This window comes from Macrosteles quadrilineatus, unplaced genomic scaffold, assembly GCF_028750875.1.
Source record: "Macrosteles quadrilineatus isolate MER2022 unplaced genomic scaffold, UCM_ALF_1.0 Scaffold_10__1_contigs__length_6754688, whole genome shotgun sequence".
Lineage (NCBI taxonomy): Eukaryota > Metazoa > Arthropoda > Insecta > Hemiptera > Cicadellidae > Macrosteles > Macrosteles quadrilineatus.
This window is the reverse complement of record NW_026542603.1, coordinates 3,844,887-3,868,495: the sequence shown is the minus strand read 5'-3', so window position 1 is coordinate 3,868,495 and position 23,609 is coordinate 3,844,887. Positions and strand designations below refer to the sequence as shown.

Sequence of the window (23,609 nt, the reverse complement as noted above, 5' to 3'; positions counted from 1 at the left end):
TTGGGTTAGCTTATACATATTGTAAGGTTGGCACTTGCCTTTTTTTCCTACTTTCAATCACCATTTTTTTTTAAATTCAAGAAAGAACACCTGAGATTCATTTATTGGTATAACAGTTTTTGATAATCGGGTTGAAAATTGTGTCATAGATGAGTACGTTGAGGATGAGAGCTGTGTTCAAGTTTTGGAATAGACTAACTACGGAGTCTATGGTTTTGGTAAAGTAGGTGAACTAATGTCAATTCAGGTAAAAAATGTGTACACAGTTTTTACTTTGATGTACACATGTAGCTAGGTTGAACAACGCATCTAAACCTCACTAGGCCTACATACAAAACATTCGGAAACACAACAGTGTCCTCACATCTCATCGCATTTGCATAGTTTGTTACCAATGCTGGACTAGGTTATGGATTTGGTTCCGCAAATGTTCAAGATTTGTGATAAAATTTCCTACAATTATGGTTCATTCCAATCCACGAAATACATGCACAGCTTTATGTGATCTATATGGCCAAGAAGAACAGGATGATTAAATACATGGGTGGATGTGGCAAGAGAAGGATTTAAAATTGCTGAGATCGAAGTAAGAATGTTACTGCTTTCTGGAGAATCATATATTTTTATAAAAAGAAGATGAAGATTTACTTATAAATCCGGATACAATCTGAATGATTTTCCTAAAGCAGATGGAATTAGTGGTTCGTAATAAATATTGACTCTTTGTGTAACATGATGGACTAATTATATGAACTCATTCTCCCATATAGTGAAAGTGGCTTTGGTATGAAACTAACTCATGAAGAAACAATTATAAGACTCCTAAAAAATCTTTTGGGCAACCTAAAGCCGATAAAAAGAAAGGTAGGAAATATTGTGTTAAACGAATTCATCAATCACGTTTTTTAGGGAACACAATCGTCATACTTATTATTGCTTATCCTCCCTTCATATAACTAAGATTTTAATGACTTCACTCTATCCAACGCAGTTAGCTGAATTTACATAAAACCTCAAGATTAACCGTCGATTTCGACGGGGTTCCACTAGTAAGTAATAACATAAAAAATACAATTTTTGTTTAACCATTTTTGCCTTTTCACAGCTCATTTTGGGTGGGTTAACATGACAACACTACCTTTGTTATTCCCAAAAATAAATGATTAAATACTCAATACAAGAAGCAAGATATTTATAAACATCATAAAAGTAAAAAAAAAATAAATTAAAAATTAAAACCGAGCTAGGTAAGTCGGATTTTGGGCATGCAGCGGCCAGACGAGTAACGATCGTAAGTTGGCACCAATGGGTTAAAAATTAAAATTACAAAATTATGGAAAAAACTTCTGAAGGTACTATGGATTAGTACCTACTACCTACATACCAAATTTAATCAAAATCGGACTACAAGTGTGGTCTGTAGCTCTGTACACATCCACACATACAGACACAGACATCACTTCGGAAACCACTTTTATGGGTTCAGGGGGACCCAAAAGAGATATATCCACTCAAACTCAACAATTTTTACAAAACAATACTTTCTCCATACTATGGCATAGAGAAAGTCAAAATTGGAATATAAAATAGACTAGAGGCTCCTGCCAAGTATGAACCACGTTTTGTGTTTTGTGATAAGGTTTCTGTAGGAATACTGCATGTTGATTACTGTTGCCAGCTGTCACATGTGTTTTCTACAGAAAAGTGTTTTGTATATAAATTGTTTGCATAGAAAATGTGCATTGGTTACTTAGGGAGTTTGTGTAAGTAAATACATTTGCACAATGTACGGCAGTGGGTGCTTATCAGTTTCCATCGAGACGGTGATTGAATTTGAGGAATCTTAGCTTGTTGATCGGTTTGTTTCAGACCTCCAGAGCTGACTGTAGTCGTTGATGGTCTTACTATTAGTTTTATAATCTCTTTCGTTCAATCACACCACGGTCCGCATGCAAAATTCCACCAACTTTGGCCATTGCTACAACTGAGACTGATAAGCAACAAAAGTCAGCCTAGCTCATGGAGAATATCATGCAAATGTTTACTACCAACTCCGAACTACCACTCCTTGTGCATATTTTGATTTTCTACATCTAGATTCTTTACTCCATTCATGTCAGTCAATTGAAAATAGACATCAAAAATAGTTGTCAAGTGAGACCGAAGAAATCTAATCATAGAATGTGATACATATTTGGCGCTTTGAATTTCTTTTGCAACGTTTTCGAATAATATGAATATGACCATTGTCAGGAGTGGCCGAACCTATAGCTAGAATAGTAGCAAGTGAAGTAATTTACGGACAACTCTCATACATGCACTGAATCAATACTCAATTAATTCAGATTTGTTTAACCTCCCAGAAATTCATTTTTAACAAATTAACCATGGTAATCTTTTACATTTTAATAATCCTTTCAAGCTCCTAAAAAAACTTCCGATAACAACTACATTACAAATTTACACAGGCATTGTACATTCAAAAACTTAAAACTTAGATCACAGTCTGCGGGGCAGTGATGAAATGCAATGTGTTAGTAACAGTGTTTATAACGTTCAAAGAGGATTCTTCAACGTTAAACTGGGAAACATCTTTTTGTATACCACCGAACATGATGATCTCGCCTTGGCCGGGGACGAGTGAGTAGAGGATGGTGTGTTCTGGAGCTCCGGTCGCTACACTCTTGATCGGCAGCCATGTCACAGCGTTGTCCGTCAACACGTTGGTAATGTCCATGACAAACATCGCCATCTTGGGAGGACATTGCCTCACGGCCTCGGGCAGTTTCTCCTTTACCTGATTGTTGCGAGACAAGCTACGTAGTCTCTCCTCCATTCTGTGCAACGCCTCCAACTGACGCTCCCGATGTTTCCCTGCTCCACCCGGAGATGCTCGGAACGCAGCCATGTTGTTATTGGTTGGCAAGTTTATGTTCCGGAATGGAGACTTTCCCACCTTGATCTCTGGTTTATGGCACTTGGGATCTGCAGGAGCTTCTTCTTGGTCTTTACTCCCGGACGTGGAAGGTTCGACTGGTGCTCTAGGTCTCGGCAGGACTCCCCTTCGTCCGTTAACATTCACATCTCTGTCCACCGGAGGTAAAGAGCCATCTGAAGGCCTGAATAACAAAACAATTAAACTTTTCTTACAAAATATAGGTTTTTCCTGAAAAACCAAGTAAAACCTAAAACTGGACTTACAAATTTAAAACTTATATTTTCAATTGAATACAATTTTACACTAAATGTGAAGCTTAAAAATATTTATCTTCAGATTATCAAGATTTAAATAATATAGAAATGTAAAATTTGTTATATCAAACAACAATTTTATGTTTTCCTTCAGCAATATCCATTATAAATAACTTAACATACTAAGTAAAAGTTCTGAGGTTAGGCCTTATTTTAAATTGTTTTAATCACAAAGGCAAGCAGATATTACATGTACGTTCAAAATAAACTATTTTACATAAACTAATTGTGTTTCTCTCGGGTTCTACTTGACTAAAATCTGTTCTGTTTAGTTTATCAAAAATTAAAGCTTTAAGGATGCTTTGCAATATTTTCATAATAAAACTCATTTTACTTTCTTTTCTTATTTGAAAAAGGTCAGGTACAGTTGGTTTTTTTTAACTAGAAGTGGTTAAGTTGTGGTGGAATATCTTTGAAGATGAACCTTTTTGGCTGTAGTGCGATCACGTGCTCATACGTGTCAAATTTTGAGGTTAAATCAAAACAAACAAACTGGCACATATTCTTGGAATTGACAATAGTTAAATATACTTTAAACTTACTCTAGCCTACTTTTATCAAAGTACTTGGCCATTTAGAGAATATTTACTGTGAAATAGTGACGTGATTCCTAATTCCAAATCAACTAATAAAGAAGTTGTTATTTAAAGTGATGGTTGCTTTAAAAATAATTAATTATATGAGCAAACAATAAAAATGAATCTTCTTGCAAAATGAATGCCGATCATCATATTAATAGAATAATGTGGTTGCTATGACTGGGATACACATAAAATAACTGTTGGGACATACAGTAATGATGATATACGATTTGTTTTGAAATCTTGTAACATATAAATATAGACCCGCCTTTTGGTTTTCAAGTTAGGGACCAGAATTAAATACTTTCAAGATGACGAGAAAAACCTTTATAGACTAACGTATTGACCCATTTGAATTATAATTAAGAGCTAATTCTATTGCTGATCATTCATTAATGCAATCAGATAAGTTCACCTTGTACAAACAGGATAACATTATACGATAGGCCAAGGAAGCAAGATTCGAGTTCGGTTTATAAAATGCAGTAGCCTAAATACTGAAATTTATCTTACATGAGCATTCTTTCGTAACTAATACAACACGGCCCCTAAATGCCTAATTGACAATATGCCAGTTTGTTTGTTTTGATTTAACCTGAAAATAGTCCAAATTTGACACGTATGAACATATGATCGCACTACAGCCAAATAGGTTGATCTTCAAAGATATCCCACCACACCTTAACCGCTTCTGGCTAAAAATTCCAAAACTGTATGTAAGTGTAACAGTTTATCAAGTTGAAGTCATGACATTTAAAAAAGTTAATTCAAACTACTTTGTGTTGGTCATATTACTCTCACCTTCTAGGAGATTGTAGGTCATTAGGTGTTCGTGGCATAGACGCAACAGGATTCCACTTGGACAATGAGAACGCTGGCATCGTAGAAGTTGGGTTACGCCCAATAGAGATGACGTTGTTACCACTCTGAAAACAAAAGTATGTCAATCAACAAACTATTATTATTTAGGCACTTTCCTTTTATGTATGAGTACACAAGCATCCAAAGAACCAAAATTACCTGCAATCGAAGAAGAATAAAGTATAAACACATTATTCAGCTATAAAAGTAAATAGATTGAATGAAATATATACTAACAAATTTTAAGAAAAACAAAAATGAAATGATGAAATCAAATACGAGTATTGAATTTGTTGAAAATGCCTACCTTTTTGTCAGCAGGTTATTTGTTGTACTGTAGTCATACTACAGATTATATGAATGTTTATTTACTATCAGCTGTCTGTTTTGTTGTCCAAATTTGTTTCATGACTTGTAAACATTGATGAGAAATACAGTCACTTGTTTTATAGTTTAAATTTGTTTTTTATCGTAGTTGTAACTTAAATTTTCCCCAAACACCTCCACTTAGGAGAATAATAGAATTGACCGATATTGATCCGGCAATAGGAAAAGACTTCATTAATATTGTACATAGTTAGATCACGAACGTTTACATTCTTTAACAAAAACTATTTCAAATTCAATCTTAGTTTTTTTTAAATCCAGTTCTCCTGTTATTTTCTTTATTTTGAATCAGTTCTAAACTTAACAATTGATTTTAAAACTTTTGCTGTCAGAATAGCAGCCACTATTAATGAGCATCGCTTGCAACTGCTGCAACATCTGTGCTCATTATCACTAGTGATTACGGCAACATCAGTGATGATTTTCCATTATCATGGCAACATTGGTGGTGATTTACTGTTATCATAGTAACATTCATGATGATTTCTAGTGATCGTAGCAACATCCCTGTTCATCTGCCATGTCCATAGCAGTATCTGGAACTTTCACAATCTCGGCAACATCCGTGATCATCTCTTGCAATCGCGGTATTATCTATGCTGATTTACCGCAGTTGCAGCAACATTCGTAATAATTTTTACGCCACACTAAACTATTTTCACGAATGTCCCACGCAAGGATTTAGTCCAGAAAACAGCTGTTCAAATGGGGTTTCATTAAGTACTACTGTACTGTAATGAGTTTTACTGGACACCAAACAGCTGATTATAATGTATTTGGTATGAGTGGCTGTTAAAAAAAACATAACCTCTCTTACAGGTTATGACTAGTGATTGTTAGTCCTTTAGTCAGTGGTAATATATAAGGATTTGTACAGATTTAGTAGTATGGCGTAAAATATCATACGTCACTCGTCCAAAATGTGTTTACTGGACTCGTATGGTAATCCCGTACTCGACCACCTATTTTCAGGACTAGTAACGTAATATAATATTTTTAAACACGGCAACTTCTGAAAGCATGTCACCATCGTGTCTGCGATCAAAATTTTCTTTATTGACACAAGTATGCAAGGAAAGAATAATAAGCAATTATTGGCAGATTTATTCACATGCAATTCCTGGTTTTCAGGTGGGCTAGACACCATAGAGAAATCAGAAATCAGAAACGTTTTATTGTCCTTCAACATTTACAACAAATGCAATAGACAAAAGTCAAGAAAATTCAGCTATTACATAAACAGCCTATTTTTAGGCAAAACAAAACAAGCCTAAAAACAAGTCAAAATAGGCTATACTAATACATATGCTTACAAATAAAAAATAATGTGGAAATGTGAGGACATTAAAAGTTAACTTCGTCAACCTTAAAATATTCTTCTAAGTCATAAAAAGGATTTAAAAGTAACCAATCCTGAGCTCTTTTTTTAAATGACTTAAGGTCCAATTCTTTGGCATTGATGCTAAGCTTATTAAATAATCTTAATGAAATAACATGGTAACTATTTTTACATTTACTTAACCTACAATAAGGCACGTCTAATAGGAACTGATTACGTGTGTTGTGTGAATGGATATTAAACCTATAAACATGGGAACTAGTATTTTCTTAACCCTAAGTAAACACATAAATATGTACAGATTAATCACAGTCAATATTCTACTTCTTATGAACAATGGCTTGCAATGCTCTTCAATTGGAGCTTTGTTTATTATTCTAACTACCTTCTTTTGGAGTATTAACACTTCACTTATGTGACTACTGTTTCCCCAAAGAATCAAGCCGTAGCTAATTATGGATTGGAAAAATGCAAAGTAGGCTACCCTTATGTAGGTTTCAGGTACAACACCCATAAGATTTCTAAGCAAACAGATTACTCTGGACAATCTTGCACAAACCAAATCTATCTGAGGAGACCAGCTTAAACATTTATCAATTTTTATTCCTAAAACTGTAATTACATTTTCATTGTTTACATCTTGTGACTCTACTGGAATGTTTTTAAGACTACACAATAGATTTTGAGTTTTATTCTTATTAAGACAAAGGCTATTAGGATTAAACCACATATAAGCTGAATCAGTTGTGAGCTCAGTTACTGACATGAGATCATAAAAGTTGGGATGAACACTCAAAAAATTGGTGTCGTCCGCAAACATGATGGTAGAGGATCTTTTAATATTGGCTGGTAGGTCATTGATGACTGTGATAAAAAGAAGGGGGCCTATAATCGAGCCTTGTGGCACACCTGAGCTAACTTTCAAGCAGCTTGACACCTTGCCTCCTGAATATAGAACTGGCAACCACATTTAAACATTGCTGTTTCACCTTGCAAGCTGGATGGCACCACAGCTGTCCATTGGAGGGGTGACTCATCCCCCACTGAGGGTTGGTGACTGAGATCTGTGTCCATTGCCAGATGTTGCCTGTCATCGTCAGTAGCCAGACGTCACTGAGCAGTACATTGGGCCGGCCTCCACAACCTCCTGTCATCAAACAACAAGTACAGACTGAGACAAGATGTTTTTATATTTCAATATTAGGAGCATAACTTTTCTGTTCTGATTCAACCTGATTAGCAAGAGTCCATAGTACCTTCAGAAGTTTTTTCCATAATTCTGTAATTTTAATTTTTAACCCATTGGTGCCAACTTACGATTGTTCTCGTCTGGCCGCTGCATGCCCAAAATCCGACTTACCTAGCTCGATTTTGATTTTTAATTTATTTTTTTTACTTTTATGATGTTTATAAATATCTTGCTTCTTGTATTGAGTATTTAATCATTTATTTTTGGGAATAACAAAGGTAGTGTTGTCATGTTAACCCACCCAAAATGAGCTGTGGAATGGTAAAAATGGTTAAACAAAAATTTTATTTTCTATGTTATTACTTATTAAAGTAATCAACTTGTGATTTTCTACATAGGGAATCAATTGGACTTTATGATAATAGAGTCATTTGTTGTCTGGATTAATCTCGGAATTTGCAAATAAAGGTTACTTAAAAAAACAATTTTAAAAATTAAAATTTTTTTTATAATTGAAGTTTTTAATTTTACACTTTGATTATCCAATAATTTTTTTTTAGTAGACAACTTTATTGTGAACAAAATGGCAAAAGAATTTATTAATTTATAACCTAAGGTTTTTTTTATAACAATTAAGAGTAAAAGTCTCTGCTGACCAAGGGCACTGCAGGCACCGCATTAATTCCTTTCCCCAATGGGTTGATGGTGTTAAAAGGAACTTTAAATCTTTAAAAAAATCCTTGAAAATGACAATTACAAAGAATCATATGTGGATTAATTTACCTGTCAGTCAGCAATCCGATTGTCATCTAAATGACAAGAATCCTATACTGGCCTGTTGTACATAAAGTAATGTCCTTATGTTCTTCCATGTTTGATGTTTTTTGTTACCATTTGTGTGTTTGCCGAATATCTCAACGTAAGTGATGTGACATTTGAACTAGTCTGATGATGATAATTAAATCGCGAATCCGGTCTCCTTGTAGATGACTATTGGATCACTGAGGGACAGGTAAATTTTAAGGTACAAAATTTTAAGGGGGGGTAAAAACGTGTCACGATTAAACAAACACTAGAACTTAACAGTTTTCATACACAATACCCTACTCCTAGTCCTATGTGTTGGCCATAGCTTGGGCTATGGGCCAAAGAACATAGGCCTAGTTTTTAATCACAGTGAAGTATATACACTCACTCACACGACTTATTTATCAGTAATAACACGCCAATAAAGTTAAACCGACCGATTTTACCAATATTTAGCGCTGCCGACGACATAACATAACCTGAAGACTGGTGTTTGTTGACAAACGACAGACGAAAACTAGACCGGCTCAACAGGTGAAAATTCGATCAGCCGTTGTTTAGTACTTAAGTTCGTCGCTAGAGTGCGTAAGCATTTACCGGACTGGAATTAGAGGATTTTACTTCAAGACAAAATGACAGAATTATTCGTTTGTACGCCATCTTCGAAGTAACTTCGTCGTTACACTCAAACATTATCTATGCTTGTACGATCATCGTTAATTTGTTTAACGAAGGTTAGCTATATTAGTCAATCACATTACCACGATTTACGTTTAATTTTCGTTTAACATTCGCACTCTCGTTTCCGAATTAAATTTTAAATAAATTTGAATAACTTAAATCTCACCGACTTGAGTCTAGACCTGCCAGTTCCTGCCTGCCAGTGACTAGCGGTGGATATCGTTTAGTTTTATTTTAATCAATTAGTTTCAAATTGTGATTTTTCTGTTCGCTTTACGAATAATTATTACGTTAATTTATTTTAGTTTATTCGTTGTTTTAACACCCAGAGACTTGTCGTCTGAGTTCTGAACCCCGTCATTGGCGCGTGGTAGAACCAAGTCTTGGAAGTGTTTAGATTTGAACAATTAATTGAATATATTTATTGGGCCTCAACGACTCTGTAGGGATTTTTATACTATATTATGTTAATTCAATCACCGCACCTTCATTTATTTTACCAGAGCCTTTACTTAAACAGTTTTAAGTTTAACACGAGTAGTTAAACTAGTAGCATTGGCCAGGATAGAATATTCGTCTGCCGTACAGAGTTAATCTTAAAGTTAGGCAAAATTTACCAAAACACCTAAACGAAGGTGAGGATGATGTAGCTCCAACTGAGCGTCTGCAGGATTTCCTGAATGCTTCTAGAGCTCTGAGCCTTCAATTAAATTTAATAACTTGATTTTTCAAAACCGTGAAAACTTGGTATCGACCTCTGGATTTGTCTCGGCTCCTTCTGAGCACTACAGGGAAGAAATTAGAGTGTGGCTAGTTCTAGGGGTAGGCCTAGCCTTACTTTGGTGGATACTAGTTTATTCCCCCCCCCCCCTACAATGTTTTACAACACTATAACACCATGAAATCGGAAGAAATTAGAAAATACTGCAAATAAAAAAACACTTATCAACAATTATGTTATTGAACAACATTCGAAACTTACCTTGTGAGATGAAGCATTGAGCAATGATGAAAAAAAATTGTTTAGGCTAGCCAGTTGATGAATACAAATGTATTTTGATGTTTTCAGCCATAACCTGCATACAAGATACTGGTAGTCTTTGAGCGATTATTTCAGACATTTCTATCAGAAGTTGTTAACAATACTGATTTTAATACAGTTTTTATTCAGTGTGTTTATTCTATTTTCCAGCTGGGTTTGTGTAGCCTACTAATCTTGTTGTGATTTAGCTACTTTCTCACCTGTGGTAGGGATCAAATTTCACAGAGCCCAAAACATCGCAAAACCTTATCTTTTTTACTAAATTGGGGAAATGTGAATGTACACCATAAACCCACCATTACCAAAAATGAGCTTCAAACAAAGAGAATACTGGCACTGGCATTAAAGCTGAATCTTAGTCCTACCTATGATCAGCAGGTTGTTATTGTTGATCGCGATCTGAGACTGGTTGTATCTAGGCACTGGCTTGGGACTCGAGGTCTCTTGTTTCCTCCATGTTTGAGTCACAAAGTTAAAGCACCAGACATCATTAGCACTGCAACAAACACATTCAGGTATTCAATACCTTTAAAAAATTTCCTTTTCTATTTTGCCGAAAGGCTTGACAAAATATATGGCCATTTGGCAATAGAAAGGTCTCTAAATTATAGGATCAATGTCAATGAGTCCAGAACTGTTAACAGAAGTGTTTCGACATTTTTTTTTTCATAAATAGAAAAAATTTACAATATTCAGGACAGAAATGTTGGCATACGAATAAAAATGTAAAAAAAATTGCATTGGAGTTATATAAATCTTCTTTTTGCTATTTTCAGATTACATAATATGAATATGGTAAAAGAAGGGAAAACACCTAAGCTTTCTTTCACACCAGTGTTGTGTCTATCAGACAAAACTGTTTTGATTATTATAGTGATGGTCCGATTCCTGAATTGGTCGATTACGATACCGATTCCGATTCTACAATTTTGGTTTCGATTCTCGATTCCGCACTCGATACCGATACCTGTTAAAAATTCATTTAATAACACATATAACTGATGTTTGCTTCTCGCTATCCCTATAAATAAAGGAGCATGTTATTTTTATTTAATCTTTACAATAAGATAACTGCATTGCTGTTGATAAAGGTTATACCGGTATAGATTATTGAGGTTAGCCTGTAAAGAAAATAGATACTTCAAGAAGACATACATTTTATTTTAACATATTTTACTAAATTAAATTGAGACAACAATCACCGGTTTAGGTAGGCCTAAAATGTTCACTGGGGTTTTTTTTAAGAATTTGTACATCCAGGCCTACAATGAATGTTCCTTATTGCTTGAGTTGTAGAATCAAAGTCGTATTCAATATCACTTAAATTACTTAAAGAATCACATAAAAGTCATGGAGTTCGTCACATCACTCGAACAGAGATCATAACCCATTTTGAACAACGTTCGTTGTGAAATGCAAAGGCAAGCTATTTTGGATTATAAAACTATTACGAATATGAGATAATGAACTTGGAATTATTTATATTTAGCTGACTTCATGTTCAGAGTATTCCAAATAAACTATGATGTGCCACTCTTTACAACATTCTATGTCAGTTGAGTTTAGCATCATAATTAACCTCACTTTTCAGAATCAGTATCGAGTACAATGAAGAGAAGTATCGAGTATCGGCGATTCTTCGATACCACTGTTATCGAAGGTATCGAGGTATCGAGAATCGGAATCGGCTCATCCCTACTATTGAATCATGTGAGAGCTTTCACACTAGTACGGTTTCGCCCAAACCTAAACCTCTCTCCATGCACAAAAAATGTCCAGATGAACCTAAACTTTCAATGCAAGCCCGCAAAAAACACATTTTCAGTTGATCTTATACACACTGTGTATATAGAGTGTACAGCTCGTGACATCTAAGCTGGCACTTGGACGATCGCTAATAGTACCTTTTTCAAAAACATTATGTCTCGTCATGCGGGTTGCATCAACTGTCCTCGCGACCCATATGAAGGCGCTCAAGTACATAATACAAGGGGAGTCAACCCCGTGAGGCAGCGGAAATGTTTGCAGTCCGGTCTTTTCCCTACCTTCACCCTCCTCCCGCCTACACTGCCCGCGCTAGGCCAAGTGCCAGCTTAGGTGTCACGAGCTGTATATAAGATCAACTGAAACTGCAACACTGTCTCAATAACTCTCTGGCCGCCATATTGGACTTAAGGAAAACTCTCTCTTCCTTAGTTGGGTGAGTCAAGTTGTGTGTCTATGTGCTAGTTTGGACTCTTTCCTATTCAGGTAAGCTTGCTTTTATCCTCACAAAAAATCCTTAAAACCTAGGCCTATTTGCTCTATGTTACATCTTTGAACTACAGTATTACTTTTACTTCTCTGGGGCCAACAAGACAACAAACTTGGTGCCAGGTCGGTGGGTTATTGTTCCTCCTTTGAACAAATATTTCGCCCTATAGGCAAGAATTTGATTTAAACTGTGAAAGTATACCATAGTTATGTTGCCGTAATGAAAGCATGGCTATAAGTGTTTTAGAGTCAGATAAACCGTGCACAGTCTACAGTAGTTTGAGATATTCCCTTTATCACCCCTCAGCTTTTGCCATTTTTGAAAATGCAATCAATCGACCTTTTTACACACACCACGATATGAATTGTGCATTAAAAAGAACATTTTGTCTAAGTCAAATATTTCTTGATGAAATAAAATGATTACCTTATCCAACCACAGTTGTTGGTATGACGAACGACTAGTTTTGACCCTTAGAAATTAATCAGGTAATTTTATATGTAACCACATCATCACTAGAGAGAAGAAGAAACATCATGATTCAGTCAGTTTTATTTAGTCAGTGGCAGTGATAAGACAGTGCTGCACTTTCATTAATATAACTTTTTTAAACTCAGTTTTATCAATTTTTATTCCATTTTAATTATTTTATCAACTTGAGAAGTTTTAATTATTGTGATTGTGACAGTCTTTTAAAGAATTTATTGACATGCCACAATGTATTAATACACTGATGATGTGGTTGCATACAAAATGACCTGGCCAAGTTCTAAGGAAGGAAACTATTCGTCATACCAACCACTGTGGTTGGATAAGGTACCGTAATCATTTTATTTGATCAATAATATATACCAACTAAGGGTCACAATGAATAATATAAAATATTTCTATGTCACTAAAAATCCTTACAACCTAAGCCCTTGTCCTCTAAGTAACATCCACAGTTAGTTTTTAAGTGAATCACTATTATGGGTAGAATGACTGACCTGCCAGTAACCATTTGTCCACATATGCCACCAAACACAACCATGTCGTCCCCGTGTACTGAGGCGGAGTGACCAGCCATGGGCGGAGGTGACAGTTGTGGCGTGATCACGTAACTCCACCTGTTCTCACCGATGTCGTACACATGTAACTCGTTGAATGTCCTCCACGCCTGGATTCAAAACTAGTTCAAAACCGGAACAATTTTAATTTTGTTTTTGTACAGATAACCAGGGGTGCCCACCGGAGGGGTTTGATTATCAGATTTTTTGGGGGGGATTTTATGATTTTTGGGGGGATTCAAGCCATTGGTTGGTTAGAAGCACATAAAAGAATTATCAGATAGTTTTTACGACTTCCTTAATTTATTACTTAATTAATTACGTTAATTAATTAATTATGCAATCAAAATCCCATTTGACAATTTGTCTTAGTAAATAAATCATTTTATAATGGCTATAAAATATATAAATGCGTTTATTTGGATTTCCACTATCTGACTTGTAGCATGTTTGGTGAATTATTTATAAAATCCACCGATAATTAGTTTTTTCTATTATTTGGCACTTTTAAAAGCAAAATTGTCTATTCATTTGAGTTAAAAGTTTGATTCAAAAGCTTAAATTCCCATAAATTTGCAGTGTAATTTTAAAGAAGTGTCGGGGATGCCCCCTCCCTCACCCCACATTTTAACTGTGGGTTAGCCCAAGGCCCCACTAGAAAAACAGGCCATGCTGCACGGGCAGCGCAACACTACGTCACAGTGGTGGATAGTTGTACTAAACTCTAACCATTAAAATCTTACAAACAGCCAGCTTGTTTATTTACCTAAAAAATATGGGAATGGCAATGACAATGAATTTATCAATGAAATCTATCCACTAGTCACAGGTAATGGATCCTGCAGCATGGCCTGTTTTTTCTAGTGGGGCCTTGGTTAGCCCCCAGACCTGGGTTAAACAAGGAATTTTGGGGGGGGGGTTCTGCGACGTGAGCTTTGGGGGTGATGGGCACCCCTGCAGACAACAATATAGTAGTTGCTATATATTTAAATGTTGTCATGGAATATAGGGAAAGCAGTCCTAACCCTTATAATTTGTCCGGGTGTGCCGGGAATCGTACCTGCCTCTCTCGCACTGAAGTTTTTTAGACTAACTACCAGGCAACACATCCTAATTAAATAGTGTATATACTGTATTTTCATTAGACAACCAAAAAGTTACCTGGTGCAAAGGGAACGGGGTGGGGTGTGTCCAGCCGCCAAACAAGACGAGAAGACCCTCGTAGTAGACGAGCGTGGCCAGAGCCTTGGGTGTCGGGTACGTACCCATAGTGAGCAGCCTAGACCACTTCCTGGCCGACAAGTCAAGCTTCCACAGGTCGTTGAATGTCGTGCTCGTACAAGTGCACCCACCAAACACATACATAGCATTTCCTGAAAATAATTATTAAAACAACCATTGGATCATTGTGCTTCAAGCTGGACATGATTGCAATGTGGATTGGGATGAGCTATATAGCTTTGAATAGCTGTATAGCTTTGACTTGAGACCTTTTTTTCTTTAAGCCAGGATTATTAAAAGCCCAAAGATCCAGGATAGCTCTGGATCCAGTTTCTAACTACCAAAAGCTAGTACCCTACTTTTCTCTAGAAACCAGTGAACTTCTGGTCATTTAGAGGTACCCTGCTATTGTATCCGTAAAATAGCTGGGTAAGATAAATATATATATATACACATTTATAATATTAGTAAGATATATACATATATTTATTTTACCCAGCTATTCTTAATAAATTATCTTAATCTATATAAATAAAATTTGAGTTTCGTCTGTACATTGCTCAGAATCATGAATTTGTAGGTTATTTTTACGTTTTATACATTAAAGAAGCCGAAACAAGTCTCATCTAAATTTCTGTCTGTCTGTCTGTCTGTCTGTCTGTCTGTCTGTCTGTCTTTCTGTCTTTCTGTAACACTCAAGATGGCATTTTACGCAATCTTCTCCAGGAAAACGAGAGTACCTATCAAGATCCAAGTCATTTTAATGTATTCACTGGATTGGCGAGAGTGTCTTTAGCTATTAAAATATGGCCTCACTACTTAGTAAATTAAATTACGGACGTTCAAAAATGCAGTTTTGTGCGATTTTTGTCAAGTTTTCGTCCAATTTTTATCACATAATGATCTATGAAATAACGAACAGCTGTTCGGATCAAGATTATTTTTCCTAGCTGTCACTGACATGTTTACAAATGTTGTTTACAAATACCGCAACCATTTCCGAACACGTTTTGAAGGTAAATCCCATCCAAGTGACGTTAAAAACGTTGTCTTACATAACGGATTTAATTAATCGCAAGTGGAATAATATAGTGTAACCGTAAATGAAATAATTAATAACTAGGCATCATCCAGGTCAGGAACCAGAGATCCTTTGTGTGTAAAATTGTTCTTGAGTTTTGATAACCAGAAAGAAGACCTTGAATCAGTGTTGTATAATGCTGGGAAACTTGAATTTATTAATGGTCGTCGCCAATAGCTTACTAACAAGGATTCCACTCATTGACGGCGCTTCAATGGCGGTTGTGTAAAGTGTAAAGTAAAAAATCACAACTGCAGTGGGTGATTGTAACAGAGGTTTACGGTTTATGGATTATGCTAAACTTGCTTTTCCGATGTGTCACTTTCTGTTTACTCACCGTATGATGCAATCGCCGGACCATACAGCCAATAGGCCCATAGCCCATCTCTTGGGTACTTACGCCTACCGAATTATTCATAACAACCTTTTCGACGACGATCCTTGATACCGGTAATTTTCCCTAGAATACACGGCCTCCCTACTTAAGAAATAAAATTACAAACGTCCAAAAACCCAGTGTTGTGTCATTTTTGTCACATTTCATTCTAATGTTAAAAGATATACGAATCATTGTTTAGAGAATAGGCCTACGTAATCTATTAAATAACAAACAGTTGTTTGTATGAGGTTGTTGTTTTTTCAAACTGACACCAATAATTTTAAATTAAAAGTTGTTTACGAATAAAGCAATTAATGGGAAATAACTTTGATTGCCAATAACCTTTTACGAGAAAATCCAAAACCAAGAAATTAATAACTTTGGGACTTGATTAACGCATTTAATTTGTCGGACGTAATTCTTAACTGTAAACGTTGGTTTTTGGTACTGGTTCTTTTCCTTAGAACCGTTGGTAGCAGCAAGAATCATTTTTACGTACCGACTTATCACTGTAATTTACAAATTAGTTATCGTTCATGGTGCACCTTATTTATACAGTGGTATTACAGCCTTATTCAATTTAATTTATGTCTTAACTGTATAAGTTTTGCTTTTTCTGTCTGGATTCAAAGTTTTAGTTTATGCTAAGAAAATGATAACTCATTTAAGTAAAACATTTGTTTAACAAACCATCTCATGAATTGTTTATGATTTACGTTGTTTATGCATCAATAGTTTGTGGCCTATTTTGGTAATTTTTATTATAAATTACCAATCTAAATTGTCTATAGTACTTCATTTCATATAGTAAGACGCCATTTCGACACCATTTTGGGTCATCTTCGGTCCAATTAAATATAGATTGGTATGATTAAATTTGATGACATTAATACAAATTTCAAATACTAATTTTATATGTACTTTGTTATGCTTAAAACGTAGCAAATTCCCTAATTAAATTCTGCATTTTTGTGTGTATGTCTGTTGGTAACGCATTTATGTCCTTATTTCTCAGTGTCACGAAAAGGACAAGAGCACCTTGATAATTAAAATGTCAACCCGAATAAAGTGTTAAATGGTGAGGTTGAGATAGTACCTTAAATACTTTGAACCATTGTGGGAAGTAACTTTCAACTATAGGCCTACCTTAGGGCTATGCCTCATAGATCTAGGCCTATAAAGCTTTTTTAGTTTAATCATTGGATTTAACATAACACGATCCGGGTGACATTTAATTGCGAAGCATGTGTTTTGGCTTGAAACTGTATTTGCGAAGGTTTGTATATAATAGTTTTGCCAGCATATCTAAAAATATGCAAACTATCTGCTGTTCTTAATGTAAGAAGATTTCAACTGACTACTTTAAGATCCCCGTGCGTAGAACGGGCACACAGCTAGTAAATAACTAGAGGACCCATGCTGCTCTGCAGTGTTAAAATAAATATAATATCTGAGAAATAATAAAATTTATGATTTATGATTGAGTAATACAGTATCTTGAGCTTAACTGATTCAAACTATCAATAGCTCAAATTAAAGCCTATAATTTACTGATTATTTTCAGTCGGAGCTATTGATTTTTAATCATAGAAAAACCTTATGAAAAATAATTGTTATGTGGGTTTTCACCTTGTATTTGCTTGAAACTTGTTCAATTTCAATAACTAATAGCTTAAATGAAAGCACGATTTCACTGAAGGTTCTTAAGACCAAAATATATAGGATTATATAATTATAACTGGTTAAATACATCTTAAATTGTAGTAAGAATTTGAAAATGTATCAAATTATGTTTTTTGGCAGAGTAATAAATTTTTTTTTGTTTGTTTTTTTTTCCTAGACGCTAGGCACGAGCCTGGGATTGTTTTTCACATTACTTCAGGCTAGACCTAGGGGTTGCGGCATTATCACTTAGATAAAATCCATTGGTGACTTGGCGGGGATCGAACCCGGGACCTCAGGGACTGAAGTTCCGCTCTCTAACCACTATGCCAGCTCGCTCCCCACAGAGTAATACAGGTATAGTACAGTAGGTAATACAGTAGGTATTACTGAAATTATATCCTGCCTGATGCTTAATGTGAAAACTTTGCGTGCATACCTTCAATTTGAGTCCTTAATCATGAAAATCGGTCAGGTAGAAGAGTCAAACGAACTCGGAAAAAAGAAACTAAATTTAACCCCCATAAGAAATACATGGGGAGCAAATTTTGTTTACGTGTAAGCCGAGTGGGATTATAGATAAATATACCGTATGCCAATGCTTGATGGCAAATCTGTGCGTGCATACCTTCATTTTGAGACCTCTATCATGAAAATCGGTTGGGTAGAAGAGCCAAACAAACTGGGAAAAAAAATTTATATATACGATTTTTACTTGGGTTATCAGTTTTTAATATTGAATTTTGATATATATAGGTCTACTAGCTGTACCCGCGGGCTTTGCCCCGCTTAACTTCATAAGTATTCGCATGGCTCAATCACGTCCTGGTTGAAGTTCGTTCGCTACGCTCACTCACCTTCAGGTTGGAAATCGTTCGCTGCGCTCACTTGTTTTCAGGTTAGCTCGTTCGCTACGCTTACTCGCCTCCAGGTTGATGTTCGTTCGCTACGCTCACTCACCTTTTGATTGCAAATTAGCTGTTGTCATAAATTTTAAAAAAGCATCCCTTTTATTGTTTATAATACAGTACTTTTATAAAGGTTTTTATGTTTTAATATTTAACATTGGAGAATTTAAACGTTGTTAAGTGCACAGGTGTGCTGCGATTGGGGTTTAATACATTTGGACTTATTCAAAAGTAAAATAGTTTTCTGTGCTGCACTCTGTAGAAACACTGTGGCACTATTTCAAATCATGGCTAATTCTTATACAGAATGTTGTAATTATTCAAACCTACAAAACAGTTGGTAAAAGTAAACATCTGCTTTTAAATTATATTTATTTGTAAACATTGTATATCAAAAAGTCTGACATTGGCCCACTTAAAACCCTCTGGGCAAGGCCACACTAAAAAAACAGGCCGTAATGCTCGCCAAGCATGACGTCACGATAGAAGACGGCTATGACGTATAAGTACTTATTTATTTATTTTCCAATGAAAGATTAAAACAAGCAGCTGATCACAAACGGCAAAATTATGTCATTGCCGTCTTCTATCGTGACGTCATGCTGGACCAGCATTACGGCCTGTTTTTTTAGTGTGGCCTTGCTCTGGGGCAGAGCCCTTTTGATAGATCTGCACCAAACTTCACTCGAACCATCCTTGAAAGATGCTTAATAATGCCTGAAAGTTTCATTACAATCTGTTGAGCGGTTTCGGAGTCCATAACGTATATACATACACACACACACACACACATACATAGTTCCTCTTTTATAGATATAGATATTGTTGATTTATTTGTCAAAAAATACTTAACTTATCAGGCAAGTTTTAAAATAGGCTAGGTATAGGATAACAATTTAAGTTCAGTTCTAACTACCTTTGATTTTCTTTGCTCTAGTAAGTAAGATCAAATAGGCTAAATACCCTGTTGTAATTTGAAAATGTTACACTTTACTGGCATGACATAGTTATAGTTTCCAAAAGCAAATTTATTAAATAATAAATTATCTATGATTTGTTCGACAAGTGTTACTTAAAAGCCACTGGAAATTGACCCTCCTTTAAATTTAGGTTTTTTAAGAAAAATCATAAACCAAACCTTATCAACCTTATCTTGTGACGAATTAAAAACGTTGCACGAGATCAAGAAATAAGTTGAACTTCCTCTAGACAAGATTGTCACAATAAAGTGACAAAACATGTTTTTTTTATCGATTGTTTAACGACTCTTGTAATTTTTTAATGCTCTCCTAAATGGTCACTGTTAATTAAATGGATTGTAGTAGTAAACTTAAGTGAAAGCTTAAGACATTTTTAATTTGCAATTGTTATTAAAGTGCTTTGTTTAATTTATTTTGTAACACTTTTTGCTGTTGAATAAGTGTTAAGTAAAAATCCTCATAATTTATTTAATTTTACTAAAACATCATTAAAAAAATTAAAAATAAATAAAAAAACTGGGAATAGACTTATTTGGCATTTGCAGATGATGTGGTACCTAATTTTAACTGAAAACTCTGGAAACCTTTGCCTATTAGCTGAAAACTTTATTAAAGAATGTAAGAAGATAGGATTAGAGCTAAATGAAGAAAAAACTAAAGTTGTTCACTTTGGCCGAAACGTTAACAATATAGAGATGTAAATTTCCACATTGCCAACTATTCAATTAATACAGAGAGCTTTAAATATTTAGGAGTTAACATGAATAGTTCGAATTCTGAAGATCTGGAGATATACAAAGTAAACTAGCAAATGCCAATAAGAGCGTTGGGGCCTGTACAAAACTTTTATCATCCAAACTATTATCAAGATGTGCTCAAAATTAAGATTATACAGCCAGTGTTATTGTATGGAAGTGAAACATGGTTCCTCACCAAAATAAATGAAGGATGTTTGATTTAAAATAAGGTACTTTGTATAAGGTACTACGAAAGATATTAGGCCCAATTTATGAAGAAGGAGTTTGGCGGATAAGGAAAAATAGAGAGCTGCGTGCCCTATAAAAATAGCCTGACAATAGTGCAGCTTATAAAAGCCAAAAGAATTAGTTGGCTAGGTCATGTACTTCGGAGACAGGATGGCACAAGACTGAAGGAGGTTTTTGAGGCCGTACCTACAGGAAGACGTCCGTTGGGTAGGCCTAAATTGAGATGGTATGACCAAGTCAAAAAGGATGTGATCCAATGCGGAGGAGAAATCCGGATGGCGGAGGATAGAGAAGAGTAGAGGCAACGAGGCAAAAAATCAACTGAGATATTGTGACGCCCCATCAGTATGTGTAAGTAAAACATCATTTTGATAATTAAAGATAAAATACTGACTAATAGGTTATAGTTGAACATCAAAAACGTTCAATAAAAAGACGATAATAGCTGGTATAAATTATGGAACATGTACGGTACATACCAAAACTGCATGCAGAATGCGAATATCGTTTTGAAATGCTGTGACATTTATCTGGGGGAGTGTAGTGTTCCCATTTGATGTTGAAATTCACAAGACAGCGATTGAAGTTGTTTTTCTTATGATGAAGTACATCTGAAAAAAATTTGACAAGACTTACAACTTAGATTTTGTGGTATCCTACAAACAGAAATTAGAAAGGATGATTGTTTTAAACAAAAATTAGGCTACACACTAGGCCTACTTTGTATAGATAATGGAAGTAAGTTAAATGGAAGTAGGCCCCTAACTAGGTATGCGCTAAGGGACTGTCGTGAGTTTGGATCCTGACTGCATGTTACCATGAAGTACTGCATGTAACCATAAAATACTTCATGTTACCATTAAGTACTGCAAGGCTACCTACTAATTTTTATCAGTAGGCCTACACTTTACCCTTGTGCTGTACTGGTTCACCCCTTGCTTTGCTGGATATACGTTCCGTATCCTATGAGGACAGGCAAATTTAAGGTTAAAAGAGGTCGTCGACCTCTAAAAAAAATTTCAATTGAACTGTACATGACTACAACAAACAACAATATGAGTAGGTACCGTAATGAATAGCCTAAATTTGTCTTTAAATATAAATTCTTAAAAGAGACAAAAAGATCTTTTATCTCAAAGCTGAATAACTTAGGCCTATAGGGTGCTGCGCTACTGAAATCTATCTTTGCTAAACCTAGACTAGACCTACAGGAAGATATATTTTTTTCAGATTTTGGTCCACTTACTTATCAGATAATTCCGGCTTCACTGACTGTGGCTAAACTAAGGTTAACGATATCTCTATGGCTGCTTAAGCCTTCATTTTGTCTTCTTCCACCACACTAACTAATATTTTTTACAGTATTAGGGCCTAATACCAAATAAGACTAAGAATAAAGAATGAAGAAAACAAATAAGTTAGAATATGGTTTAAACTAGGCCTAACATCAGTTTCTAGGCTAAGTTTAGACGTCAATAAAAGGTCTGGAGAACTTTACCTAATAGACCATTACCATGCTACAATTGTGAACCTTTTTGTCTTCTTATTAGCCTAGGTCTCCGCATTTACCTAGGTAACTTGGGCCTACCTACAAAGTTAGACCTTTATCATACTACTCTAACTTAGAACTAGCCTAGTACCGGTAATGAAAGTTAGGCTACTATCAATCTCGATCAATTCATTGAGAGAGCAACACATTTGGGTGCATGTTTTAAGCTGAATATGAAAGGTAGAATGGAGTAAGATTGTGTAGGCCTACATTTATTTGTTAAAAGTTTGACTATAATATCAGATGTTTTGTTAGTCAGGACTAACTTAACATAAACGCAGAGGATACGCGTGGCCGGTAACCGAACGTGGATTAGGCGTCTGGCATTGACGTCACTGGGTTGTGGGGCCCCGGAACACCACTACCACAACGATCCGATGTACATCCTTGATTTTGCTTAGAATGCCATTTCTTCTTAACTGTACATCTTTTAATAGAACTTGAGGCATTTATAACTTTATTTTATGAACAGAATTTAACCTTCATTCGATTTTTTCATTAGCCTATCGGCAAGTTTGGTTAGGTTATGACAGTACCTAACTGCCAGACGCCTAACCCACGTCCGGTTACTGGACATGTATCCTCTGCCTATTATAAAAGCCCAGTGATGAAGAACAGCTGGGGCCCAGTTTCAAACCATCAAAAAGCTAGGCCTACTGATTTTTCTTAGGATCGAAACCAGCGACATTCTTACTAAGTGAGCACTATACCTAAGTTAAAAGCACTCAGTTACCGTATCTACAGGCCCTACCTACCTCACTTATGGTTTTGAAGTTAAAAACAGTAAAAATATACTCACTGACAGCACTTTTATTCCAGCGTTTACTGACCAACATACATTTCTTCAGATCATCATAAGGCCTCAAAAGACACAAAATGTATTCTAGTATTTCATCCGGCAAATCGTTTACATGGCACCTTTCTGAGTCCAACGGAAAATCAAATTCCTCAGTATAACCATCCATAACTTATCAATGTCAATTATAACTTAAGTTTAATCTGAGCAATGTAGACCCTATAACTTGAACTAGGGTAGCCTATAAAAATGGGCACAGTTAACCTAGCCTAAATATTCCAATGTAATTTCCCATTCTACTTGTTATTAGCATCACCTGTTTCACCAATCAAATCACTAAAACTATTACAACCTATACACTATGAATTAAAAGTTCGAAAACAATTCTCAATTTTGATAAATAATAGGCTATCAAACAAAACACGAATATTCCCGGTGTTTTTTAAGTTGGTCTTGGCTAGGTCAACAACAACAACTTCAGACAGATCGAGATCAAACGTTGACGATGACGTTCCACTGTTCCAGAGATCCAGACAGCAAGCAAAACACAAAAATTTACAAATTCAGATCATTCAATAATTCAATACACCACTAAACAGTAAACAGCA

The 23,609-nt window shown here is 35.4% G+C and overlaps 1 protein-coding gene across 1 annotated transcript; it reads right to left on the bottom strand.

Annotated features, from left to right (window-relative positions):
* LOC129004712 (F-box only protein 42-like) lies at positions 1–23,609 on the bottom strand. Its single transcript, XM_054433284.1, has 8 exons — positions 23,005–23,609; positions 21,136–21,267; positions 14,601–14,812; positions 13,380–13,549; positions 10,505–10,635; positions 7,410–7,567; positions 4,635–4,759; positions 1–3,119 (listed from the first exon to the last, which is right to left on the bottom strand). Exons 1-8 carry the CDS (start codon positions 23,168–23,170, stop codon positions 2,495–2,497), a joined length of 1,719 nt encoding a protein of 572 aa, XP_054289259.1. The 5' UTR covers positions 23,171–23,609; the 3' UTR covers positions 1–2,494.